The sequence below is a fragment of the Pholis gunnellus genome (assembly GCF_910591455.1).
Source record: "Pholis gunnellus genome assembly, chromosome: 2".
Taxonomy (NCBI): domain Eukaryota; kingdom Metazoa; phylum Chordata; class Actinopteri; order Perciformes; family Pholidae; genus Pholis; species Pholis gunnellus.
Genome location: NC_136536.1, coordinates 26,690,750 through 26,710,633, shown reverse-complemented (window position 1 = coordinate 26,710,633; position 19,884 = coordinate 26,690,750). Strand labels below are relative to the sequence as shown.

Sequence of the window (19,884 nt, the reverse complement as noted above, 5' to 3'; positions counted from 1 at the left end):
CCACACCACCCAAAGAGACAAGCAAGTGTATTCTTGCACAGATCATTTGAATAAATGAGCTAGGGACAGTTCATGGGAACATTCAGTTTTAAGATAAGGTCACAATTGTAGGCTACTGCTGGAAAATGTAAGAGATAAAGAGAAAATAAAACTCAAGATAAGAGTAAGTTGTCAATTGCACTGTTGTATATGCATCTCATGAAGGTTTAGAGTCAAATATCACAACATTGATTAAGCATAGACTGTATGGATTAAACCGAAGTTTGAACGGAAGTGTTGCCTGAGAAGCTAAACTCAGGGTACCAAAATCATCTGAATTCCTGCGCTAACAACAGTCGCCTCGGCTTTGACAGATAACCTCAAACCATCTTAAACACGCACATTGTATCAAGATAACGTTACAAAACTGGGCAAAATGACTTTCGGAAGACACACAGTTCGTTGATGTAGGTCGTTGTTTGTGTCAGTCAACAAGTGCCTCGGATAACCCAGCTACTGGTTGCTAAATTATACTAGCTAGCTCATAAGCTAACTACATCGCTAGCTATCGATCTAGCATCGGCCAGCCATCTAACAGTGGCTAAATAGATACGCTTACTAACAAGTTGTAGTTGCGGGACCGCTTGTCGGACGACAGAACTGAAAAAGAAGAGAGGGTAAGAGGAAATTTCCACCTGTAATGTAACTGTCACGTACGTTAGCAGCGCAACGTTAAGACCCTGTGTTGGTGCGGGGATGAAAAGCTTATCTGTAAAAATAATGTTGAGATAATATCCGGAGTAAATTATATGCGTGCGGTAATAACATCAGCTGATTATAACGACTGGGTTACTGTTTCTGTTCTCATGGTAGCTAAAGAAATACATTAACGGTGTTCCGGGCGGGCTCTTTGCCTCATGATATTGGGAATGACGTAATGTTTTCGTCCTGTCCCCGATACCAGCATGTAGTTTATACTGCATATAGAAGAGCATTGGCACTCCGCGAGTGAGTCTCTAGACAAACCCTATCAGCAGGCCATGGCCTCCTCACACGTAAAATGTACCAGGATTATGACGCGAGGTTAAATTGAAAGAGAAAGCTAACGGGGATGAGGCGTGGTATGCCATGTGTCAGCATGTGATGAGGAATGCGGGGTTAGAGTCGAACTCAGTTTTTAAAATGGTGGGTTAGGTTCTGGTTGGGTTTAGCAGACATAACGGATTAGGGTTAGTTTGGGCCAGGTTAAGCATCTCAGATAACGACTGGTATGGAGGTAGGGATGAGGTTGGGTTCAGGTCAAGGTAAAGGGAAATGCGTATCGACGGTGAAACAACACCGGCGTTGTTGTGTGTGTGTGTGTGTGTGTGTGTGTGTGTGTGTGTGTGTGTGTGTGTGTGTGTGTGTGTGTGTGTGTGTGTGTGTGTGTGTGTGTGTGTGTGTGTGTGTGTGTGTGTGTGTGTGTGTGTGTGTGTGTGTGCGCGCATGTTTGTGTTAATCTGCATGTTTGTGTTAATCTGCATGTTTGTCTGTAGGGATGGTGCAGCCCCAACCTGATGGCCCAATGCAGTGGGAGATGTCAGGAGAAGACAGTGGCGGGACCCTCAGGGTCCCACCAGAGCTGGCATCCAATGAAGTGGTGACCAGGTTGCTGGGTGACAACCAGCAGCTTAGAGGTAGGATGCATTCCCATAATTAAATAACAATTGAATGATAATTAAAAGAAATAAAATATATTTGCTCCTCTCAAAGTATGGCACATGATTTTACCAGAGGGCTGGTACAGAACATACATGGCAGACATGTTGGAACATGAAATCATTTTTTAGCAAAACAAATTTGAGGCATTATACTCTTCATACTTTCTTTAAGCCCTGGACATCATGAAAAACTAAATCAGATAAAATAGCCACACCTAGTTTCTCATCATTATTTGTTCAATCTATGGCCCCATGTATTTGAAAAGTGGGTTGGCATCAGGGCAGCTCTAGACTGGTTCAAATCTTATTTCTTTATATATTTATCAAACAAAAGTTGTTCAGTAGTAGTCTGTGATGTGGCCCCTCTGACCTGTGGTGTACCCCAAAATGCAGCTATTAACAAACACTAAAAGACAAGATCATATCCGACCTGTTTTATATCTCTTCACAGGTGTGATGGCAAATCTCCACTGTGACTTTTTTATTTGTAATATCTGTGATATTGTTTATAATTAATTATTGTTTATAATTAAAACAATATCTGTTTTATTGTCTGACCACTCAGTGTTTTGGCCCTTTTTGTTGTAGTAAGGTTAATGCATGTCAATGGTTGACCAATGAATGGTCACCGTCCAACATTTCTTATCTTTTTATTTATTTCTTATAATTCTTTCTGAAGACATTGTTTTATTATTGCATTTCATTTTTGTATTTTAGTTGCCTCATTTCAGTCTTGAAATGTTTTAATCCTGGTTCAACCATTTAAAGCACGTTGCAACTTTTTTTGAATTTGAGTTTATTATTAACTGACATGGTTCCTCTGTGTCACTCTGTATGACGTATCAATCTCCCACCTCTCCTTTTGCCTTCATCCTTCTGTCTTCCAGAGGCCTTGCGGCGGAGCAACATAGCCTTACGTCAGCGCTGTGAGGAGATGGAGGGATGGCAGCAGAGGACAAGAGAAGAACGGGGATTTCTCAGCTGTCGTTTCCAGGAGGCCAGGGCCCTGGTGGAGAGGCTGGCCCAGGAGAACCACTCCTTACAGAGCTTGGTGAACGGACCAGCCCCTAACCTCTCCTCTAACCACTGCTGCAGCTCCAGTCAGACTGAAGACCTGCAGGGGCGCCCAGCGAGGAGCAGACCACTGGACGGACCACAGGTTAGCTCGCCAACATTCACACATCTGCTTCCTCATATTCACACATTGTAAGGTGATTTTACATTTAACAAATTAGTTCCACAATAACATAGCTTCCACTGTTATATTTTATAATCCTGTGTTGGTATGTGTATGCAGAGATTAATTCACTGCTAAGTTTTATTTCTGTATTTTGTGAATTTTTTCTTTCTCTTAAACATTTCCTGTGGATATTGGAACCCCTTGTTTCAGACACTAGCTCATTGGGAGAAGAAAAGAGTTGAAGACATGGATCGACACACACAGACCACACCGCCTCGCAGTCTGGTAAGACGTGTGACGCTGTTGGTGCTGTGATTGCACTTTTGACGTATTTGTTTGTTTTTTATCTAACTGGTTTGTCCGTGTGTCTAGGGTGACGTGAGTGTGCGTAACTCCTTGAGTAGCGCTCTCCCCTCTCCCTCCACCTCACTCTCAGAGGTATGGGGGGAGATAGTGAGCAGGGAAAATGGCCAGGTGAGCCTGCTCACTGCATCCCAACTTTCCCCCAATCAGATCCCTGACACTTACTCTGTGCTGTCCCACCCCTGGTTAAATGCTTCACCCCACCTTATCTTTCATTGCATTCAGGCATGGGTTAGAAATCCTGACTTCATATTCGGAAAAATAACATGGGATGGCCTGTATTGGAACTGTGTTTTACATATATTTCAACATCTCAATTCGCATCCATGTTTTTTCCCTGTATTTTTGAGCAGGAGCACTGGATTGAATGGTAGTTGGTAACCAGAAATTCCTCTGCATCTCACTTTGTATAGAGCACAGTAGTAACACACAGCTCCAACACACCAATGTATCCCTATTTAAAATCCCTCTCTGTCTCCTTTTGTAAGCTCCTTTGGTGTTCTCTCACATCTTGGTGTACTTCAACTTTTTGTTTGGTGTCAGTCCTCCGATCCCGGGTGAACGTGGTCTGTCTCTGTCCAAGTCCGTGCTGTCATCACTTTCTCCCTGCATCCACTAATCCACGGTTCTTTCACTTTTATTTCTCTCGGCAGCCTGTGGAAGGCGCAAACGAGTTCCTCCAGCTGCTGAAGAGCCACAAAGAAAAACTGGAGGAAGGGATGAAAGAGCTGAGGAGGAAGAATGAAGAGCTGGAGAGGGAGAGGGACGAGGGAGAGAAAGAGAAGGAGCGACTGCGGCGCTGCATTGACCAGCTACAGGCCAAACTGGCACAGGTAACACCGTGATGCAAGCACGCAGTTCTACCTCAGGAACCAGTCCAGGGATCTAGTTCTACAGATGAGCAGGATAGACATAATGAGATAAAAGTCTACGTTTAACTGTTAGGTCAAGAAAAAGCCAATGAGGCATTAAAATGATTGTTCACTTCTCCATAGTCAGTGTGTTGCCTACAGTTGATGGAGTTTATAGAAAACAGACAGGAGAACCAGCACAGGAGCAAACCAATGTACTGCTGTGATGTATTTTAGACACCTAAAATAAAAAAATAAAAACAAAGGCTGACCTAGAAAGAATGAATCAAGAATATTTTCACTGCTGTACCTCGCTGTCAGACAGCCCTTTCCAACAAGAGCCAAAGTCATGGTATCTATTTTTGATCTCTTCAAAGCCACCAGAGTCTCGTGACAAAAACCTTTAGGACACAATAGTTGCTGATTTACCGCTGCATCAATCAGTTAGTTTGCGTAATTGTGTGACTTTGGTGAATCTGAACTAACCCTTTAAAACACCAAAGTCGTACAATAACACAATCAAACTAACTAATCAAGGCAGCGTAGTCCAGCAACTCCTGTGTCCTGCAAGGTCAAATGTTTTTGTCAGTGGAGTCTTGTGGGTTTGAAGAGAGCATAGATGGATATAACAGCTGTCAAACTGTTGATTTTGGTTAAACAAGTTGATTTTGGTTACATATTTAAAGTCTGAATTAATTCAGATTGGGTATTAAACTAAAACAATGGCTATATGCAACTATAGGTCTTTCTCACTCTGGTGGATGGCACACTGTCTGTATACATGTACCCGTAGGACAGGCGTGGACCACTTTGTGAGTGCCAAAGAGAAAATTGTGAACTGGTGAATATGACAAGGTCTCTGAAATCACACTTGCAAGTGCGTCTTAAAAATAAATGGTTCATGCACAAGGCCTTTTGTATGTTCAATTATGATACTAATAATTTTTTTTTTTTATACAGCGCTTTTCAAAACACAGCAACAAAGTACTTTATATGGTTGAATCAGGCTTAAAACAGTTCAGGACTGGAATGAGGCGCAATCAGATAAACCACGATGTCTCCATGTACAATAGGGATGAAATGGACACAACAATCTGCTGCCTTATCTGTGATCTCATAGACTGTATGAATGTTTTTACAGGCCAGCAGCGCTACCGAGGAGGTTGTTCAGCATCGCTCTGAGGCACAGCACTCCTCTGACTGGTATGACGCAGTTTCATTCGGGTACAAAATACCTCAGTGCATTGTTTGAAACCAATGGCACTAAATGGACTTTCTGTGTTTAACTAGTGGTCATTAGCAGCTTTTGGACTCAGTGCTGTTTAATTAACTATACTGTATACCTGCAGACAAGAATGAATGGCAGAAGGACACGAGCATGCTGTTTTTATTTCTGCACTTCTTCCTCCTAATAAATTTGCGACATCTTCCTCCTCCTCCCTCTCTCTCTGTTCCCTCCTCCAGCTCTAGCCTGGCTAAACTCACAGAGCAGCTTCAGGCCACACAGGGCAGGTGAGCCCACAGCTCTGTGTGGCTTTCTTTTTCTCACCGTGCATGCCTTGTCTCTACAGTTCCGTCTCTTCACCGCTGTGTGGATGTTACTTGTGCCACCTGCCTGTCTCTTATTGTCATGCTCAGTTTGTTTCCTGTATGCCTATTTTTTTTATCAGTTGTTGACTTCCAAATAAGGCATGCTTTACATTTTCTTGTTGTATTTTTTATATATATATATATATACCATTACAATGTATTATTCATTCAGTGATCAAAGCATTTTAATTTCCTTCAAACTTGCAGGTCCTGTCTTTACATTAGAGGGTTAAAAGTTTCCGTTTGTTACTTACTTTTTAACATCATACTGGCAAACTCAATTGGAGAGAAAATAGTTTCACAAATGTTGCTGAGTGGGATGATTTGAGTGCAGTATTTATACAATTATTGTCTTTAAATATAATGAGAGGCCTGTATTTGTGGTCTACATTGTATTAACCCTCACTAGGGACATGTTTGGCTTGATTCTTATAGAAGTATTTTAGTTGTGATTATACATATGCATAAATGTTGGGAAGGGTGTGAGATTCTGTAAGTTCAGTTCAACCTCAGCTCCTACAAAAAGTGTATAATAAACTGTGTAGCAAGATACAGTCACTCAGACCCTTGGGACAGAAATGTTCCCATTGAAACCCATTAAAACCACAATGGTTGGTCCCACGACCATTACAGAATAAAATCCTGCATTCTATTACATCAGACTTTCAATCTAGAGCCTCACAATGGTATTTTTAACTATTTTCCACCGAATTGAATCATGTTCTCATGTTTGTCCTCTGGGGCAAATGGATGCTATTTTCCTGGTTTCCACGAGGGGCTTTGCTGCTGTAATATGGAGCACTGCAGTCTTTGATTGAGTCTTTGTTGCTAATCAGTGACATATCCCTGACTGTGAAAAAAGGTATACAGAAAATAATTCAAGTTTTGTGTTTTCGCTTTCATGAAAAACGACAGTAGCAAGAAACTGTCTTTTAAATGGTGAAAATTCTGTAAATAAATGAATATTTGGTAGTTATGATCAGGACTGATGCTGGTTAAAAAATTAAGTGAGTTATTTTTTTTTTAATGTGACTCTGCAGCAGAAATACAAATGCATCCAAATCCACGTTAGTGCTAATACTTGACATATTTTGAGGCAGACATTTTCGTCACATCAGAGCAATTTATTTAAAATGAGGCACAAGGGTTAAAATTACAATTCCGATACAAGAATGATCATGTGTTCAGCCCTACCTTATCATAGTGATACATATTTGTGTATATATATATTGGTATTTACCCCAGTTTAGTCATGATCTGTTGTGTCCGTAGGTATCGTGACTTGGAGGAGAAGCTTGATTACCTGCAGAAGAGCTCAGCTCAGCGGGACAGAACTGAAGCTCTACTCAAACAGAAGGACAAAGACTGTGCCCAGGTATGAACTGTAAACAGCTTTGGTTTTTACTCCTCAATCCAAGATGTTTAAAATATCAACTGCTACCCCGATAACTTAAAGATTTCCATATTTTTACAGCTGGCCAAGGACTGCGAGGCTCTGAAAGCTCAAGTAACTTCCCTCTTAGGAGAGCTGAACGAGAGACAGAGCTGCCTGGAGAAAAGCGAGCATGAACGCAAAGTGTTGGAAGAAAAGTAAGCTGTCATGTCAGCATAAGTGAATACACAAGGCGTCTCTGTGTTCACCTGTAGGTGTGCATGTGTGCTGACGTTTTTTCCTCTCTACTCTGTGTTAGGCTGTGCAGTAAGATGAAGGCTCTGCAGGTGGCAGAGCTGGAGCAGCAGAGGAAGCAGCATCATGTGGCCATGGACAAGCTGCTGCTGCAGACCCAGAGCCTGGAGCAGGCCCTGAAGACCGAGAGACACGTCGTCACAGAAGAGAAGTGTGTCCAACACACAAATGATTCACATAATTATTATTTTCAGGGTGTCTGTAACAATGCAACACAGTTGTCATGCTCAATTTTCCTTCTAAAAATGTGATGTTGAATGCTTCACTGTGGTAATTAATACTTCCTGATTTAGTTCAAAATTCTTCAATACTGTTAGCAGCACATCGGATATTTGATAACAATACTGTATGGAAAAATGTTGCATCCTTATTTTTTTCTCTCAGGAAAAAACTGACCCAGTTGCAACATGCCTACACATGTCTCTTTAGAGACTATGATTCTAAGCTGAAGAGTGAGGTAAAAACACATCCAAACATCTATTTACTCAAATTACTTTAGCTATATATTTATATTCAGCTTCTGGATTCATGTGGTAACATCTGTCTGTGTTTGTCTTCCAGGGAGGAGATCTGTGCAGTCGACTAGAGGAGGCGGAGCAAGCGCTGGCCCTAAAGCAGGACCTGATAGATAAACTGAAGGAGGAGGTGGAGCAACAGAAAGGCTCCCTGGAGACTGTTCCGGTCCTCACTGCACAGGTAGTCACACAGCTGTGGAGCACAACTGCAGACAAATCTTTCTTCATGGAGACTTCAGTATGTAGTCACAGACTGTGTAGTTTGTTCATTTTTATCAAGCAAAGTATCGTCTCATTGTTCACTTTAGTAAACACCAGTGAGCGCATCACTGTTTGTAACTGTTGCAGTCAGGGCACTGCTACTGACTTCCTCCATTCACAGTCATTTGGGTCTTTTGTTGGTTTATACTACTATATTCAGCTGTAAACTATAAGCATATCATTTAGTTATCGCTACTGAGAATTTAACAAACATGAAAAACATGACGTAGATAGGTTTGCAGTTTTCAAGGTGTTGATTTCAAATTGCATCTCCTACACATGAAAATAAAGTGTGAACACCGGCTGAATATCTATTATCAGAATCATTATAACTGCTACTGGGTAAAGGGAATACTGCTGTTTAAAAAGAACCTGATTTGTTTAAAGTGTTTGCAAACCAAATGTTATTCAGTGCGCATTACACTACTTTTGAATTAATTATTGAATTTTGCACATAACAATGCGATTAATCACAGAAAAATCATGCCACTAAAAAATGTAATCATTGCCCAGCACTAATTATTAGTTTTCTGAATATGTAGGTGTGTAATATGTAAATGAGGCATTGTCTTATTAAATCTGTGCTCTATGCATAAATATCCAGAACATAAATGTGAACATTGGATAAAGCCAGGTTAAAAATTCTTGTTTCATTTTGTTGACATATTAGTCATAGGTTTTTGCAGAGGGGATTTTGGATTTTTTGTTCTGTGTTTTTAGTGTGAATCGTGTATAAATCAGGCTATGGATGATATATGAACAAACCCCTCTGTAAACACCTTCAGAATATAGAGAGGAATGGAACTGTAAAGTTTGTGAATGTAAGATTCCGATTTCTGGCTCAGAGTCTGAGAAAAAACTAATTTTAAAGATTTGTTTAGACACAAAAATATGGTGAAAATAGGGCCCAGTTTTAAAATACCAATGTTAGCCTTTAAGCTAAGTAAACACTTCAATGGAAATCATTCTGAGCATCATGGCAGTTAATTTAGCCCGTCCTATGAGTCACTTGTCAGGTGCTAATCAGCCGCACCCACATTTTATCATGCTTATATAGCACAAGTACATTGAACTGAAACTAAATAGCGGTGTCTCCCTCCCTCACTGTCTTTGTGTTCGTGCAGGCTGAGATCTACAAAGCAGACTTCCTCGCCGAGCGAGAAGCCAGAGAGAAGCTGAACCAGAAGAAGGAGGAGCTGCAGGATCAGCTGACTCAGGCCGTGTCTGAGATTGACAGGCTCAAACAGGAAGCCACATCACGGTAAAAACAACAAAAACAAAGTTCTCTGCGAGGGGGGGAGAGAACAATGCAGCTCCTTTTGCATTATAATTATTTGTGTCCCGAATGTGGGCGTGTGGACGTTTATGCACCAGACATACAGTTGATAGCTCAGTCTTTCTTGCTGTCATTTCTGATCCAGGGTTACATAGTCGTTGTGTGCAGAATTCCTCCCCTGCCTTCTAATCATCATTTCGAGGTGACTTTAGCTTTACTGCAGCTGTGTTTGAAGGCAGGGCTGTTGGCACATCATCCAGACTGACCCTTCATATCTGAAGTCAGAGCTAAAGCTACAATTTTCCTCTGTGTATGAAGAAATATTGATATTTCTGGACATTCTTTAAAGTGTGATTACACATGACAGTTGTATTGGTCCACCTCTGTTTCAGTGCACGTATGGAGCAAATGAAGCTGAGGCACGTGGAAGACTTCCCAACACGGGCCCCACACATTCCCCCTCCACAAGGTAAATTACAACCAATACATTCAAAATAACATGCACATAGATAATAGTAAAGTCTTTCATGCATGCATTGAAATATGTCAGAAAACTTAGAGAAGCCTGTGTGGCCCCAGGTTAGAACCACTGTACTAAAGCACAGTATGTAAGTACATGTACTGTTACTTCTCACCACTGAGTATTGTCTACTAGCTGTTGTGCAGCTCACCAATGAAACCCCTGCCTATTCAAGAAAATGGCTATTTCTGGTCGACTGAAAACAAAAAAAGGGAAATAGAACTTTTTAATGGATTTATCAAGGTGTTTATTTCTGGTAAGAAGTTGTTTTAACATGATTTCTTTCCCCGGTGCAGCTTTCAACACGGTGCCCCCTGCCCCCTCGTTCCGAAATCAGGTACCAGTCGGTGATCAAGGGGCAGCCGGAGCTGAGGAGCTGCCAGATTTATGTTGTCCTAAGTGCCACTACCAGGCTCCAGATATGGACACGCTGCAGATACATGTCATGGACTGTATACAGTAACATGCGCATAGTTCAGCACGCCATGACGCCAACACACACATACAGATATATACAGTATATATATATATACACATACAGTATATTGACTGTCCTTGTGTCTACTCCCGGATCTTGGCATATCCTGGAAAAACATGTTGGTAGTTGCACCTTACTTACTCTGCCATGTAAACAAACCTGAATACATGCTGTGGATCTTACCATTTTAAAAATGACCAGCATCAATCAGATGAAAGAAAGAAAAGAATGACAGCCAGATAATCAGCATGGTATGTTCCCAGAGGTGCTCCGTGGATTCCAAATCCGCTGTAGCTTTTCCATTTCTGCAACCTGTTCTTTTCTCGTCATTCTTATTTCTCTTAATCATCCCCCCATGCCTAGCCTCTTAGATGGCACACTGATACTGTGCAATATGTGTGTTTGACTGTGTCATCCGTGTTATACACATTAATAATCATTGGGCATAAGGTGAAACAAATGACGATTCAGAGGGGCACATGACAATGTGAATAACCTAGTGCGCTTTAAATAATATAGAATATTCAAATATGTTTTGGTCATACATGTTGCTGTCTACATTGCCTCAAAACCTGTATTATGTATTAGAGATGGATTTACTCTTATTGAAAAAAAGTAGCCATTCTCTGTGTTCTGTGCCTGTGTAGACCACTGCTTTATCTCTGATGCTAGACCTGACCTTTAACACAACATGGCTCTATGTGTGCCCCTTATTCTGTCTTCTCTCTACCTGTGGCACCTAGCTATGTATCTATCCCAAGGTAAGCACATTGAGGGTCTTTTTAAACTTTGTGTGAATATTGTCAGTAATTATAGATAATTTGGTGCAAAGAATCTCGTTTCAAAACTGTTGAAGATTTACGAAATAAAATAATGAGAAATCAGTTCTTCATTCATCAGTGTGTGTTTTTGTCATGCACCCAGTGTCCCCGTCCATCCGTCCATCTGTCCTGGTATCCAAGAAGAGGAGAGACAACGTCCTGCTTTAATCCAGGTTCTCGCGAGTATCAGGATCAAATTTGTCCAAACGGGGTCCGTTTACGTTCACAAAAAGACGTGAGGACAGGCTCGCTTTGAGCAACCTATTGCGTCTCTGGCTGGCTGTCAATTAACGTAACTGCAGAAAATCGTCCCTCACAATTCATATACATATATGAATAGTATTCACATGTGTATATGAAACATGTATTCACTGAATACATGTTTTGCAGTTTGAATAATGAAAACTGCTGGGCGTTAGTACGTGAAGATACATTTTAGGAACAACTGCAAGTTTTGCAAACATTTTGCTAATGAGGCTTTCAGGTCTGAAGTACTATCAAGGGGTTGGACCCCTCAGGAAGGATCACCTGTGATTTCCACACTGTGCGTTTACGACGATTAGGTACAGATTACAATTGTTCTCCTTTTAGTTTCTGTTAACTTCATCTCAACGACAATTGTTTTACATAGTTTGAAAGTTACTATCTCATAACAGATAAACGGGTCGATAACATCATATAAATGTCAGTGATATAATTTACTGTGTGCGAGGGCAGGTCAGATGTGACGTTTACAACCGTACTGTGCTGCATCAAGTTGAACAGAGACACAGAAAGAGACCGGAAATAGTAAATTCCGCCTTCAAAGTAAGACGTTTACGCCTGTATCTGATGACTGTGCCGTCGCTATGATTTTAATTTGCATTCTTCCTAATGTAGTAATTCATATCCAAAGGCATTTGGTGTAAGTGTTCAGTCCATCCATGAATAAATGACTACATGAATCCATGAATCTTGCATAGATATGCACTGTATAGATTTACTCAGCGAAGGTTCTGACAGGAAGTTGCATTGGTCCGGTTTGAATTTACACTAGTCTCTTGTTTCAACCAGCGCTCGCCGGACACACGCTCCATTCATCCTTGCGTCTTTATTTGCCGGTGTACGCGACTGGCGTTGTGTGTTTGAAGTGGTCTTTAGCCAGGCATGTCAGGCTCAACTTCCCCGCCTCCCTCGGCAGAGGCTGTGGGAGCCGAGGGGTGTTTTCCACCCGGATACAAACCTTTCAAACCCGAGGAACACGGCCTGGAGCGCGGGTTCCGTCTCACAGCGTTTTCGGACCTGAAAGGATGAGGCTGCAAGGTCCCGCAGGAGGCTCTGCTCAAACTCCTGGCGGGACTGGAGGCGGACCGGGCCGACGGGACAGGGAAGGCCGGAGACCAAGTATCAGAGTTCGGTCAACAATTGTCCGGCCCTCGACTCGGTAAGAAACAAAGTCGGAATTAGCAGAGCTAGCACCCATGCCAGAAACCCTGGTGGTTAATGTCAGTAATCTAGCGTAACTGTTGCTAACAGCGTTAGCTTGTGTTAAGTCATATGGCAGCTCATATGACAGTTGGGCAGCTATGGGTGAATAAATAATAATTGTTTAAGTCCTCAGCTATTAAATGTGTTAACATATAAACTAATTACAGTGGTAAGTTATTAATGAGCATAAAATATGCATACAATAGATAACGTTAGTAACCGAGCTAACTAGCTAAGAGGACACTAAGTTCCGCGAGTTGTCAAGTTACCATAGGTATGATTCAGCAGAAATATTTCGATGCGTTGAGTGCAAAGTTCATGCTGTTGGTCAAACATTTCCACTAGTAAAAGAGTTTCACAATATTGAGTGGAAGTGCTGTTTAGTTTACTGCCTTTAGAGGCGTAGCAATAGTATGAGGACAGCTTTGTATGTAGTTACACTGAGTGACCACAAACACAAACCCCAGCATTGAAACGCAATTTCATATAACAGTCATTTAAGAAATACTACCTTTAGTAAACAACACCGCCACTAGTGCACATACAAACTAATAACGCAGTATTCTCAACAAAATAAAATGCACCAAATAATACTACTAATGAGTTGGTAATTATTGCAAGGCTGCTTTATTTCATTGCAAAACATTGCTTCCAGGTGTAGGGATGGACTGCTGTGTGATTCCTCTGCGGCATGGCGGGCTCTCCCTGGTCCAGACCACAGACTTCTTCTACCCTCTGGTGGAGGATCCCTACATGATGGTGAGTTCCTGCCATGTGTTTTCATTTGTGATGCACTCTCATACGTGTTTTTTTGTATTGCCTTTTCCCCCCTTGCCCTAAAAGAACTAGACTCTAAAGCAATGTCTGTTCAATATGTACAGTGTAGCAACAGTAATCAGCTGCACAATGTGCACCTGATTTGTGCCTAAGTCATCTGCACTTTGAGCTTGCTTTACATAAGCAATATGGATTTTAATGTTTTCACACCGCTGCGTGTTGGAAAACTGTGGCCGAAGGCACAATGTTCTTGGGTTGTCTTTACATCCCGCTCTCGTGAACGCAATATCTCAGCAACACCTGGAAGGAATATTTTCAAATTTAGCACTGCTGGACTCAGGGATGAACTGATTAGAATTTTGAGGTTAAAGGTCATGTTCACTGTGATCTCAAGTCCCTCCCCCTTCATATCTTATGAACACCTTGCCTGTTTTGCCTAGTTTTCTGCTCTCTGTCACGTTCTCTGTCTATCTGTCTGTCTCAGGGCAGGATAGCGTGCGCTAATGTCCTCAGTGATCTCTACGCCATGGGCATCACGGAGTGTGACAACATGCTGATGCTACTGAGTGTCAGCCAGAAGATGAACGACAAGGTAGCATTATGTGTGTTCCTGGGTGGACACTTTGCTTTTATTCATCGATGTTGTGTCTTCTCTACTAATCTAGTTGGGACACGCGTTACAATGAGTGCATTATATGTTTGGAAGTGAATTTTGACTTGTGGATTTTACACATATATATATATATATATATATATATATATATATATATATATATATATATATATATATATATATATATATATATATATATATATATATATATATATGTGTGGATTTCTTTGAGGTGAAGTAGGGTGTCCCATCATGATTCACGGCCGTCTGTGTGTGCATGTATGACACAGGACCGTGAGCGGGTGATGCCGCTGATGATTCAAGGGTTCCGTGATGCAGCAGAGGAGGGGGGGACTTCTGTGACAGGTGGCCAGACCGTGATCAACCCCTGGATCATCGTGGGAGGAGTCGCATCCGTCGTCTGCCAGCCTAATGAGTTCATCATGTGAGTCCGTTAAACGGTCGCTGTGTCTCTGCATCTTTGGTAACTTATAACAATGAAAGGCTCTCATTCTTTGGTATCTCGTGTTATTTAGTGATGAGGCATGTAAAATCCACTTTTCGTGTACACACACCTTGCCTCATCTAAGTTGAACTTCAGTTAGAGATGTCTTAGGTTTCCCAGAATGCATTTCATCAGCCCCTAATAGAATGTAGTGGACCTTGTTGATTTCAGCCAGAAGGGGTTGTATAGAAATAATGAAAGCCTGCTCGTGAGCTGCTTTGTTAGTATTATTCTGTGTTGATGACAGCTGCCACAGCCTCAACACTAACTCAACATGTCCCTCTGATCTATAGACCTTTGTCCACAGTGGACACTTAGTCAAGTTTATTTATTTAGACCCATTTACAGTTTGTAAACAACGTACGTAAGTGTTTGCACGCAGTCTGCAACAGAAGTTCAGCAAAGTGCAATAGCTTGTCAAACTATGGAAGGACATTAACCACCAAAGATGGGAGAGTGCAACCTAAACAAACTGACTTTCCAGATCATTGTCTGTTAGTGAGTGGGTAGACGATGGTAGCAAGTGGCCCAGTATTTAGTGTTTGGACATAAACATGTATGTGGTGGAAAAATCTAGTGTGCAACGTTCCACTAGAGAGACGTTACGAGCTACAAGTCACTAGATGATCCACCTCTGTTATCTGTGTTCATGTACAGAACGTCAAACACCCGGACACAGACTCAGGTTTGGCTTAAAATGGGAGCCACAAACAGTCCAGTTGTTGTCAACATGTTTAATAATTTGCGGCCTTAGAACCCTCAGGTGTTTCAGTTCACCAGTGAAAATAATGCGGTGAAGGGGGTAATAGTCCAAGTAAAAAGCCGTAAATGTACTATCAAGGAACCACATGGCTTCACTTGATACGTTTGGCTCAACCTGATCCCACCACAGACGGCCCTGCTTGCCGTGTATTATTCCTGCAGTGGATGACCTAATCAAATTATACTTAGCAAAAAGGAAATTCTCGTGAATTTAGCCCACAATCAACAAATGGTCAGAAACAAACATTATTGAATAAGGCCAACATACCATTTTAGCTTTTTTGTTGTTGTAAATGTACCACTTTACTCTCAGGGCATAGCCAAGTGTATTCAGAAACATCATGCATACTAATCAAGGAAAATATCTTTTTGCATTAACTGGCCCATTGAAGGACTCCACCTCGTTATTAATCAGGGCTTTTCGTTGATATGTAATATGCTCCATCTTGTTTCTCAGGCCGGATGGTGCTGTTCCAGGAGACGTCCTGGTTCTAACCAAACCTCTGGGGACGCAGGTGGCTGTGAATGCTCACCAGTGGCTTGATCAGGTCAGCCATAACTCCGCTCACATGAACAGTATCGTGTGTTATATCGTTTCTACCTTTAGTCGTGTTGTCATTATATCGACCAGTTTCTGTGCTCTCACTCCTCATACTCCTGTCTCTGTTTTTACAGACTGAAAAGTGGAACAAGATCAAGCTCGTCGTCACAAAAGAGGAAGTCAAAGAGGCCTATCAGGAAGCCATGTTCTCCATGGCAACGCTCAACCGCACAGGTACACTTAGTGCTGGGCGGTATACTGGTTTTAATTTCCTGTATGATATGAATTTTTCACACACCGCCATACCGGTGCATAGCCGAAACAACTGCTGTCACTCTTCACAGGCAGCTAAATATATTGTTCGCCGCGAAGGGCACAGTGGTCGGAGCTGCTTGTCTAAATGTATTGAGAGGGACCCCTAATCATGATTATAACTTTAAAACACAACAATTAATAACCCACAACTAATGCTCTTTAACAGGGCAAAACACCACGACACAACAGTTTGTGACACATAAACAATTTGTAACACTAATAATTGTACATTTATAAAATTACACCGCCGAACAGCATGCTGGGTACAGCTCGCTAGCTAGTCCGGCGCTAGCACAACAGTCTGCTAACAGCTGGGAGAGGCTCCGTAGCTACAGTAACGCTACATTAACGAACAGAACAGAGCGATGCAGGATGAACAAAGACAGACCGGAGATGCGCTGATAGTCTGGCCCAAGAGAGGAGCTGGGTCTGCTGTTGTAGCCGCTGGCAGTATGATGGAGGGTTTTATAACCCACCTCCACTCCTCACTAATTGATAAGATCAGTCCACCTGGTAGCGGTCATGCACCACTAAGCTACTTTGTCAAGAATCAATAAACACAAATAAGAAGAATTAAAGCTGCGAGCAGCGATGAACGGGCCCTCGCATCCTCCGGCACGTCAGGGTGCCGGCGGGACTCCGGCCTGCGCGCCCGAGAACGTCTGCGACCGCGGGACAACGCATCCGCGAGTGAGACGTCATTAATCGCCTGATGCTGGAAATGATGCTTTGCAAATAGTCCAATGCTATGGAAAAATGACACCAAAATCAAAAGGGCCGACTTCGGTAGGTTTTAGAGCATACAGACAACAGTTGATCTCAGGATACATGTATCTCCATAGGATACATGTGCCTACCAAGTTTCATACATGTAGCTGAAATGTAGCGCTGGGGCTGGTCTTTTGAAATATTGTAGGGGGCGCTACAGAGGCAATTTAAAACGAACAAGGCCAAAAATCATACAGAATATTTCTTCTAATGCCTTTGACACATGTGCAAAGTACCATGAATTTTTGAGCATCCCAACCCACTAAACCATATTTCCTTCAGCCAGTAAGCGGCGCTATGAGTTATTGAAATGTTTTCAATTGATGTATGTTCAGGCTTGAAGTGGCATCATGCACAAGAAGTTTTGTGCGGATTGGATAATGTACCTTGGAGTTATAACAACTTCCTTTTTCATAAAAATGATGCAAAATGGCCGCCACGTCAAGGTTCTTCGACGAAAACTCTAGCTTTTAATAATTTTTAATCACAAAGGTCTTAAGAGCATGCTGACCAAATTTGAAGTGGATCGCATAAATTCTCTAGGAGGAGTTCGTTAAAGTACGAAGGCCAAAAAATGCTAAAAGTGCTAAAAAGCACAACTTCGCGGGTTTACTGTAGCGCCCCCTAGTGGTTGAATGCAAAAAACATCTCAGGGTATGTTACGGGATATGATGTGCACATATGCTGAAGGTTTTGTGAATTTTCGACAAATGGTTGAGAAGATATGTGTATTGATATTAAGCCACGCCCCTAAGAAGTTTATTGGTCCATATCTTGTCAACGCAAAGAGATATCAAAAAGCTTTTGATAAATCTGAGTGACCTATGTCCAATAATGATCCACAGCAAATTTAATAGCAATCGGACCCAGCATATAGGAGGAGTTTGCAAAAATGTGTTTTACACTAAATTCAAGATGGTGGAAAATCTAAGTAGGCGGGGCTTAGGGGTCTGAGAGGCTCTTTTTTTTTTTTTAGATCTAGCGGATTTGGACATGTGTGTTAAATTTCAAGTCAATCGGACATACTGGCCGAAATTTGGTCAAGTTTTCATGCACGGCAAGTACCCCAGATATGCTCCCAAAGATCTAAAATAAGGATCGGAATAATAATACCCCTTACAATTTCAATAGGGCCTTCGCTGGCCCGACGTTGTCGGCTGCTCGGGCCCTAATAAATAAGTTGACTGAATATGCATTGGCCTATTTGGTTTTGTCCAGTTGAAGTTGAAATCATTCTGTGACTTTTTGTTGTGATCCATGTTTCTGAAGTGAATTCATGTCTCCAGCGGCAGGCTTAATGCACAAGTTCCAGGCTCATGCTGCAACAGACGTGACAGGTTTTGGGTTGTTGGGACACGCAAACAACCTGGCAGCACAGCAACGGAACGAGGTGGCCTTCGTGATCCACAACCTACCAATCTTAGCCAAGATGGCTGCCATCAGTAAAGCCTGTGGAAACCTGTTCAACCTAATTCAGGGCACCTCAGCTGAGACTTCTGGTATGAAAACTGAGATCAACTGTTGTCTGTATTTCTATATAAAGTAGACCATCTATTATCCTAACCAAGTGTTGACCTGAAATCCATCCCCCTCTCCTCCCCTGCAGGCGGGCTGCTGGTGTGTCTACCCAGAGAGCAGGCGGCCAAGTTTTGCTCGGAGATGAAGAGCCAGAGCTCAGCAGCTGGAGGTCAGGGGGCGGCGGGTGGAGCGTGGATAATCGGAATCGTAGAGAAAGGCGACCGCCGTGCTCGCATTATTGACAAGCCCCGCATTATCGAGGTTCCACCACGAGGAAGCCAGGCAGCCAATCACGATAACAACTCCGCAAGCCCTGCTCCCAGCCCCAATCTGTCATAGTGTGTGTGTGTGTGTGTGTGTGTGTGTGTGTGTGTGTGTGTGTGTGTGTGTGTGTGTGTGTGTGTGTGTGTGTGTGTGTGTGTGTGTGTGTGCGTGTGCGTGCGTGCGTGCGTGCGTGCGTGCGTGCGTGCGTGCGTGCGTGCGCGCTGCTGTCATTCTCATCCCGTCAAAATGCTGAAAGCACAGACCAAAATCACTGTCATCTTTTCCAGCAGCAGAGGGAATGGACAGCATACACTATTATTTATCCATCTTTGGAAAGAGCTGGGCCTACCTCTCCCCATTTTGGAATCAAATGTAAATTGAGGGTAGTGTGCTGGGCTTCCCCACCCATTTATTTAGATCGGCATTTATTAGACCTGCTTTTCCTTTTTTCCCCTTCCATAAGCCAGACAACTATATTATGTAACTCATCTTAAATGACTTCCAATTCTAAAGAGTAAACATTCCAAATCATTCTTGCCAGTCAATAATGAAAACTGCGCGTAAATGTGTGTATGTTTGAGTATTTTATCATTTGATTGGGGTGCTTTGCTGTGGAGAAGTGGAACAGAGGTGTTTATTATTTTATTTTTTTTAAGTGGATGATGTTAATGTTCATTCATGTTGGTGAATGTATCATGTGGAAAATAAATGGTTTATTGGTCCTGGCACCTGGCTCTGCCCACATGGCTCAGAGGAAGGCTTGAGCAGCTTCCTTTGAACCAGCTGGGTGATGTTCAGAATGCCTGTCTGTGTCAGCTGATTGGCTGTCCAGCACCAAGTCCCACTCGTCCTTTTTATGAAGCTCTGCCTTTAAACCCCAGCCAACGGGGCGGGTGGAGTGGATGTTTGCCTTTGGATTGGGGTGAGACTCAGGCTGCTGGAGGTCTAAAGCTGTCTGTGTTAGTAGATTTCCTGTTTTTCACAATCAATAAAAAAAAACGTCATCAACTCACGCTGAAATACTGTTTGGATGTTATGTGAGTAAAGTGTGGAGAAATGTAAAGTTTATGTTTGGGCCTGGCTAAAGAGTTAAAAAAAATACATTGACCACTTCCATCGTCACCCAGGCAAAA

At 42.3% G+C, this 19,884-nt stretch overlaps 2 protein-coding genes across 3 annotated transcripts; both read left to right on the top strand.

Annotated features, from left to right (window-relative positions):
• The first annotated feature begins 297 nt into the window (after nucleotides 1-297).
• ikbkg (inhibitor of nuclear factor kappa B kinase regulatory subunit gamma) lies at nucleotides 298-11,278 on the top strand. 2 transcript variants are annotated; one of them, XM_079178696.1, is made up of 15 exons: nucleotides 298-656; nucleotides 1,515-1,655; nucleotides 2,567-2,838; nucleotides 3,070-3,144; nucleotides 3,232-3,333; nucleotides 3,876-4,055; nucleotides 5,215-5,276; nucleotides 6,936-7,038; nucleotides 7,138-7,253; nucleotides 7,355-7,501; nucleotides 7,735-7,807; nucleotides 7,912-8,046; nucleotides 9,251-9,387; nucleotides 9,795-9,871; nucleotides 10,219-11,278. In XM_079178696.1, exons 2-15 carry the CDS (start codon nucleotides 1,517-1,519, stop codon nucleotides 10,383-10,385), a joined length of 1,785 nt encoding a protein of 594 aa, XP_079034822.1. In that variant the 5' UTR covers nucleotides 298-656; nucleotides 1,515-1,516; the 3' UTR covers nucleotides 10,386-11,278. The 2 variants fall into 2 exon arrangements, with proteins under 2 accessions (XP_079034822.1, XP_079034823.1); XM_079178697.1 differs by lacking the exon at nucleotides 3,232-3,333.
• Nucleotides 11,279-12,275: 997 nt separating this feature from the next.
• On the top strand, nucleotides 12,276-19,763 carry sephs3 (selenophosphate synthetase 3). The gene is made up of 8 exons (XM_079169371.1): nucleotides 12,276-12,644; nucleotides 13,344-13,447; nucleotides 13,950-14,057; nucleotides 14,369-14,523; nucleotides 15,803-15,893; nucleotides 16,021-16,120; nucleotides 18,256-18,468; nucleotides 18,576-19,763. The coding sequence occupies exons 1-8, from the start codon at nucleotides 12,368-12,370 to the stop codon at nucleotides 18,824-18,826; spliced, it is 1,299 nt and encodes a 432-aa protein (XP_079025497.1). The 5' UTR covers nucleotides 12,276-12,367; the 3' UTR covers nucleotides 18,827-19,763.
• The last annotated feature ends 121 nt before the right edge of the window (nucleotides 19,764-19,884 follow it).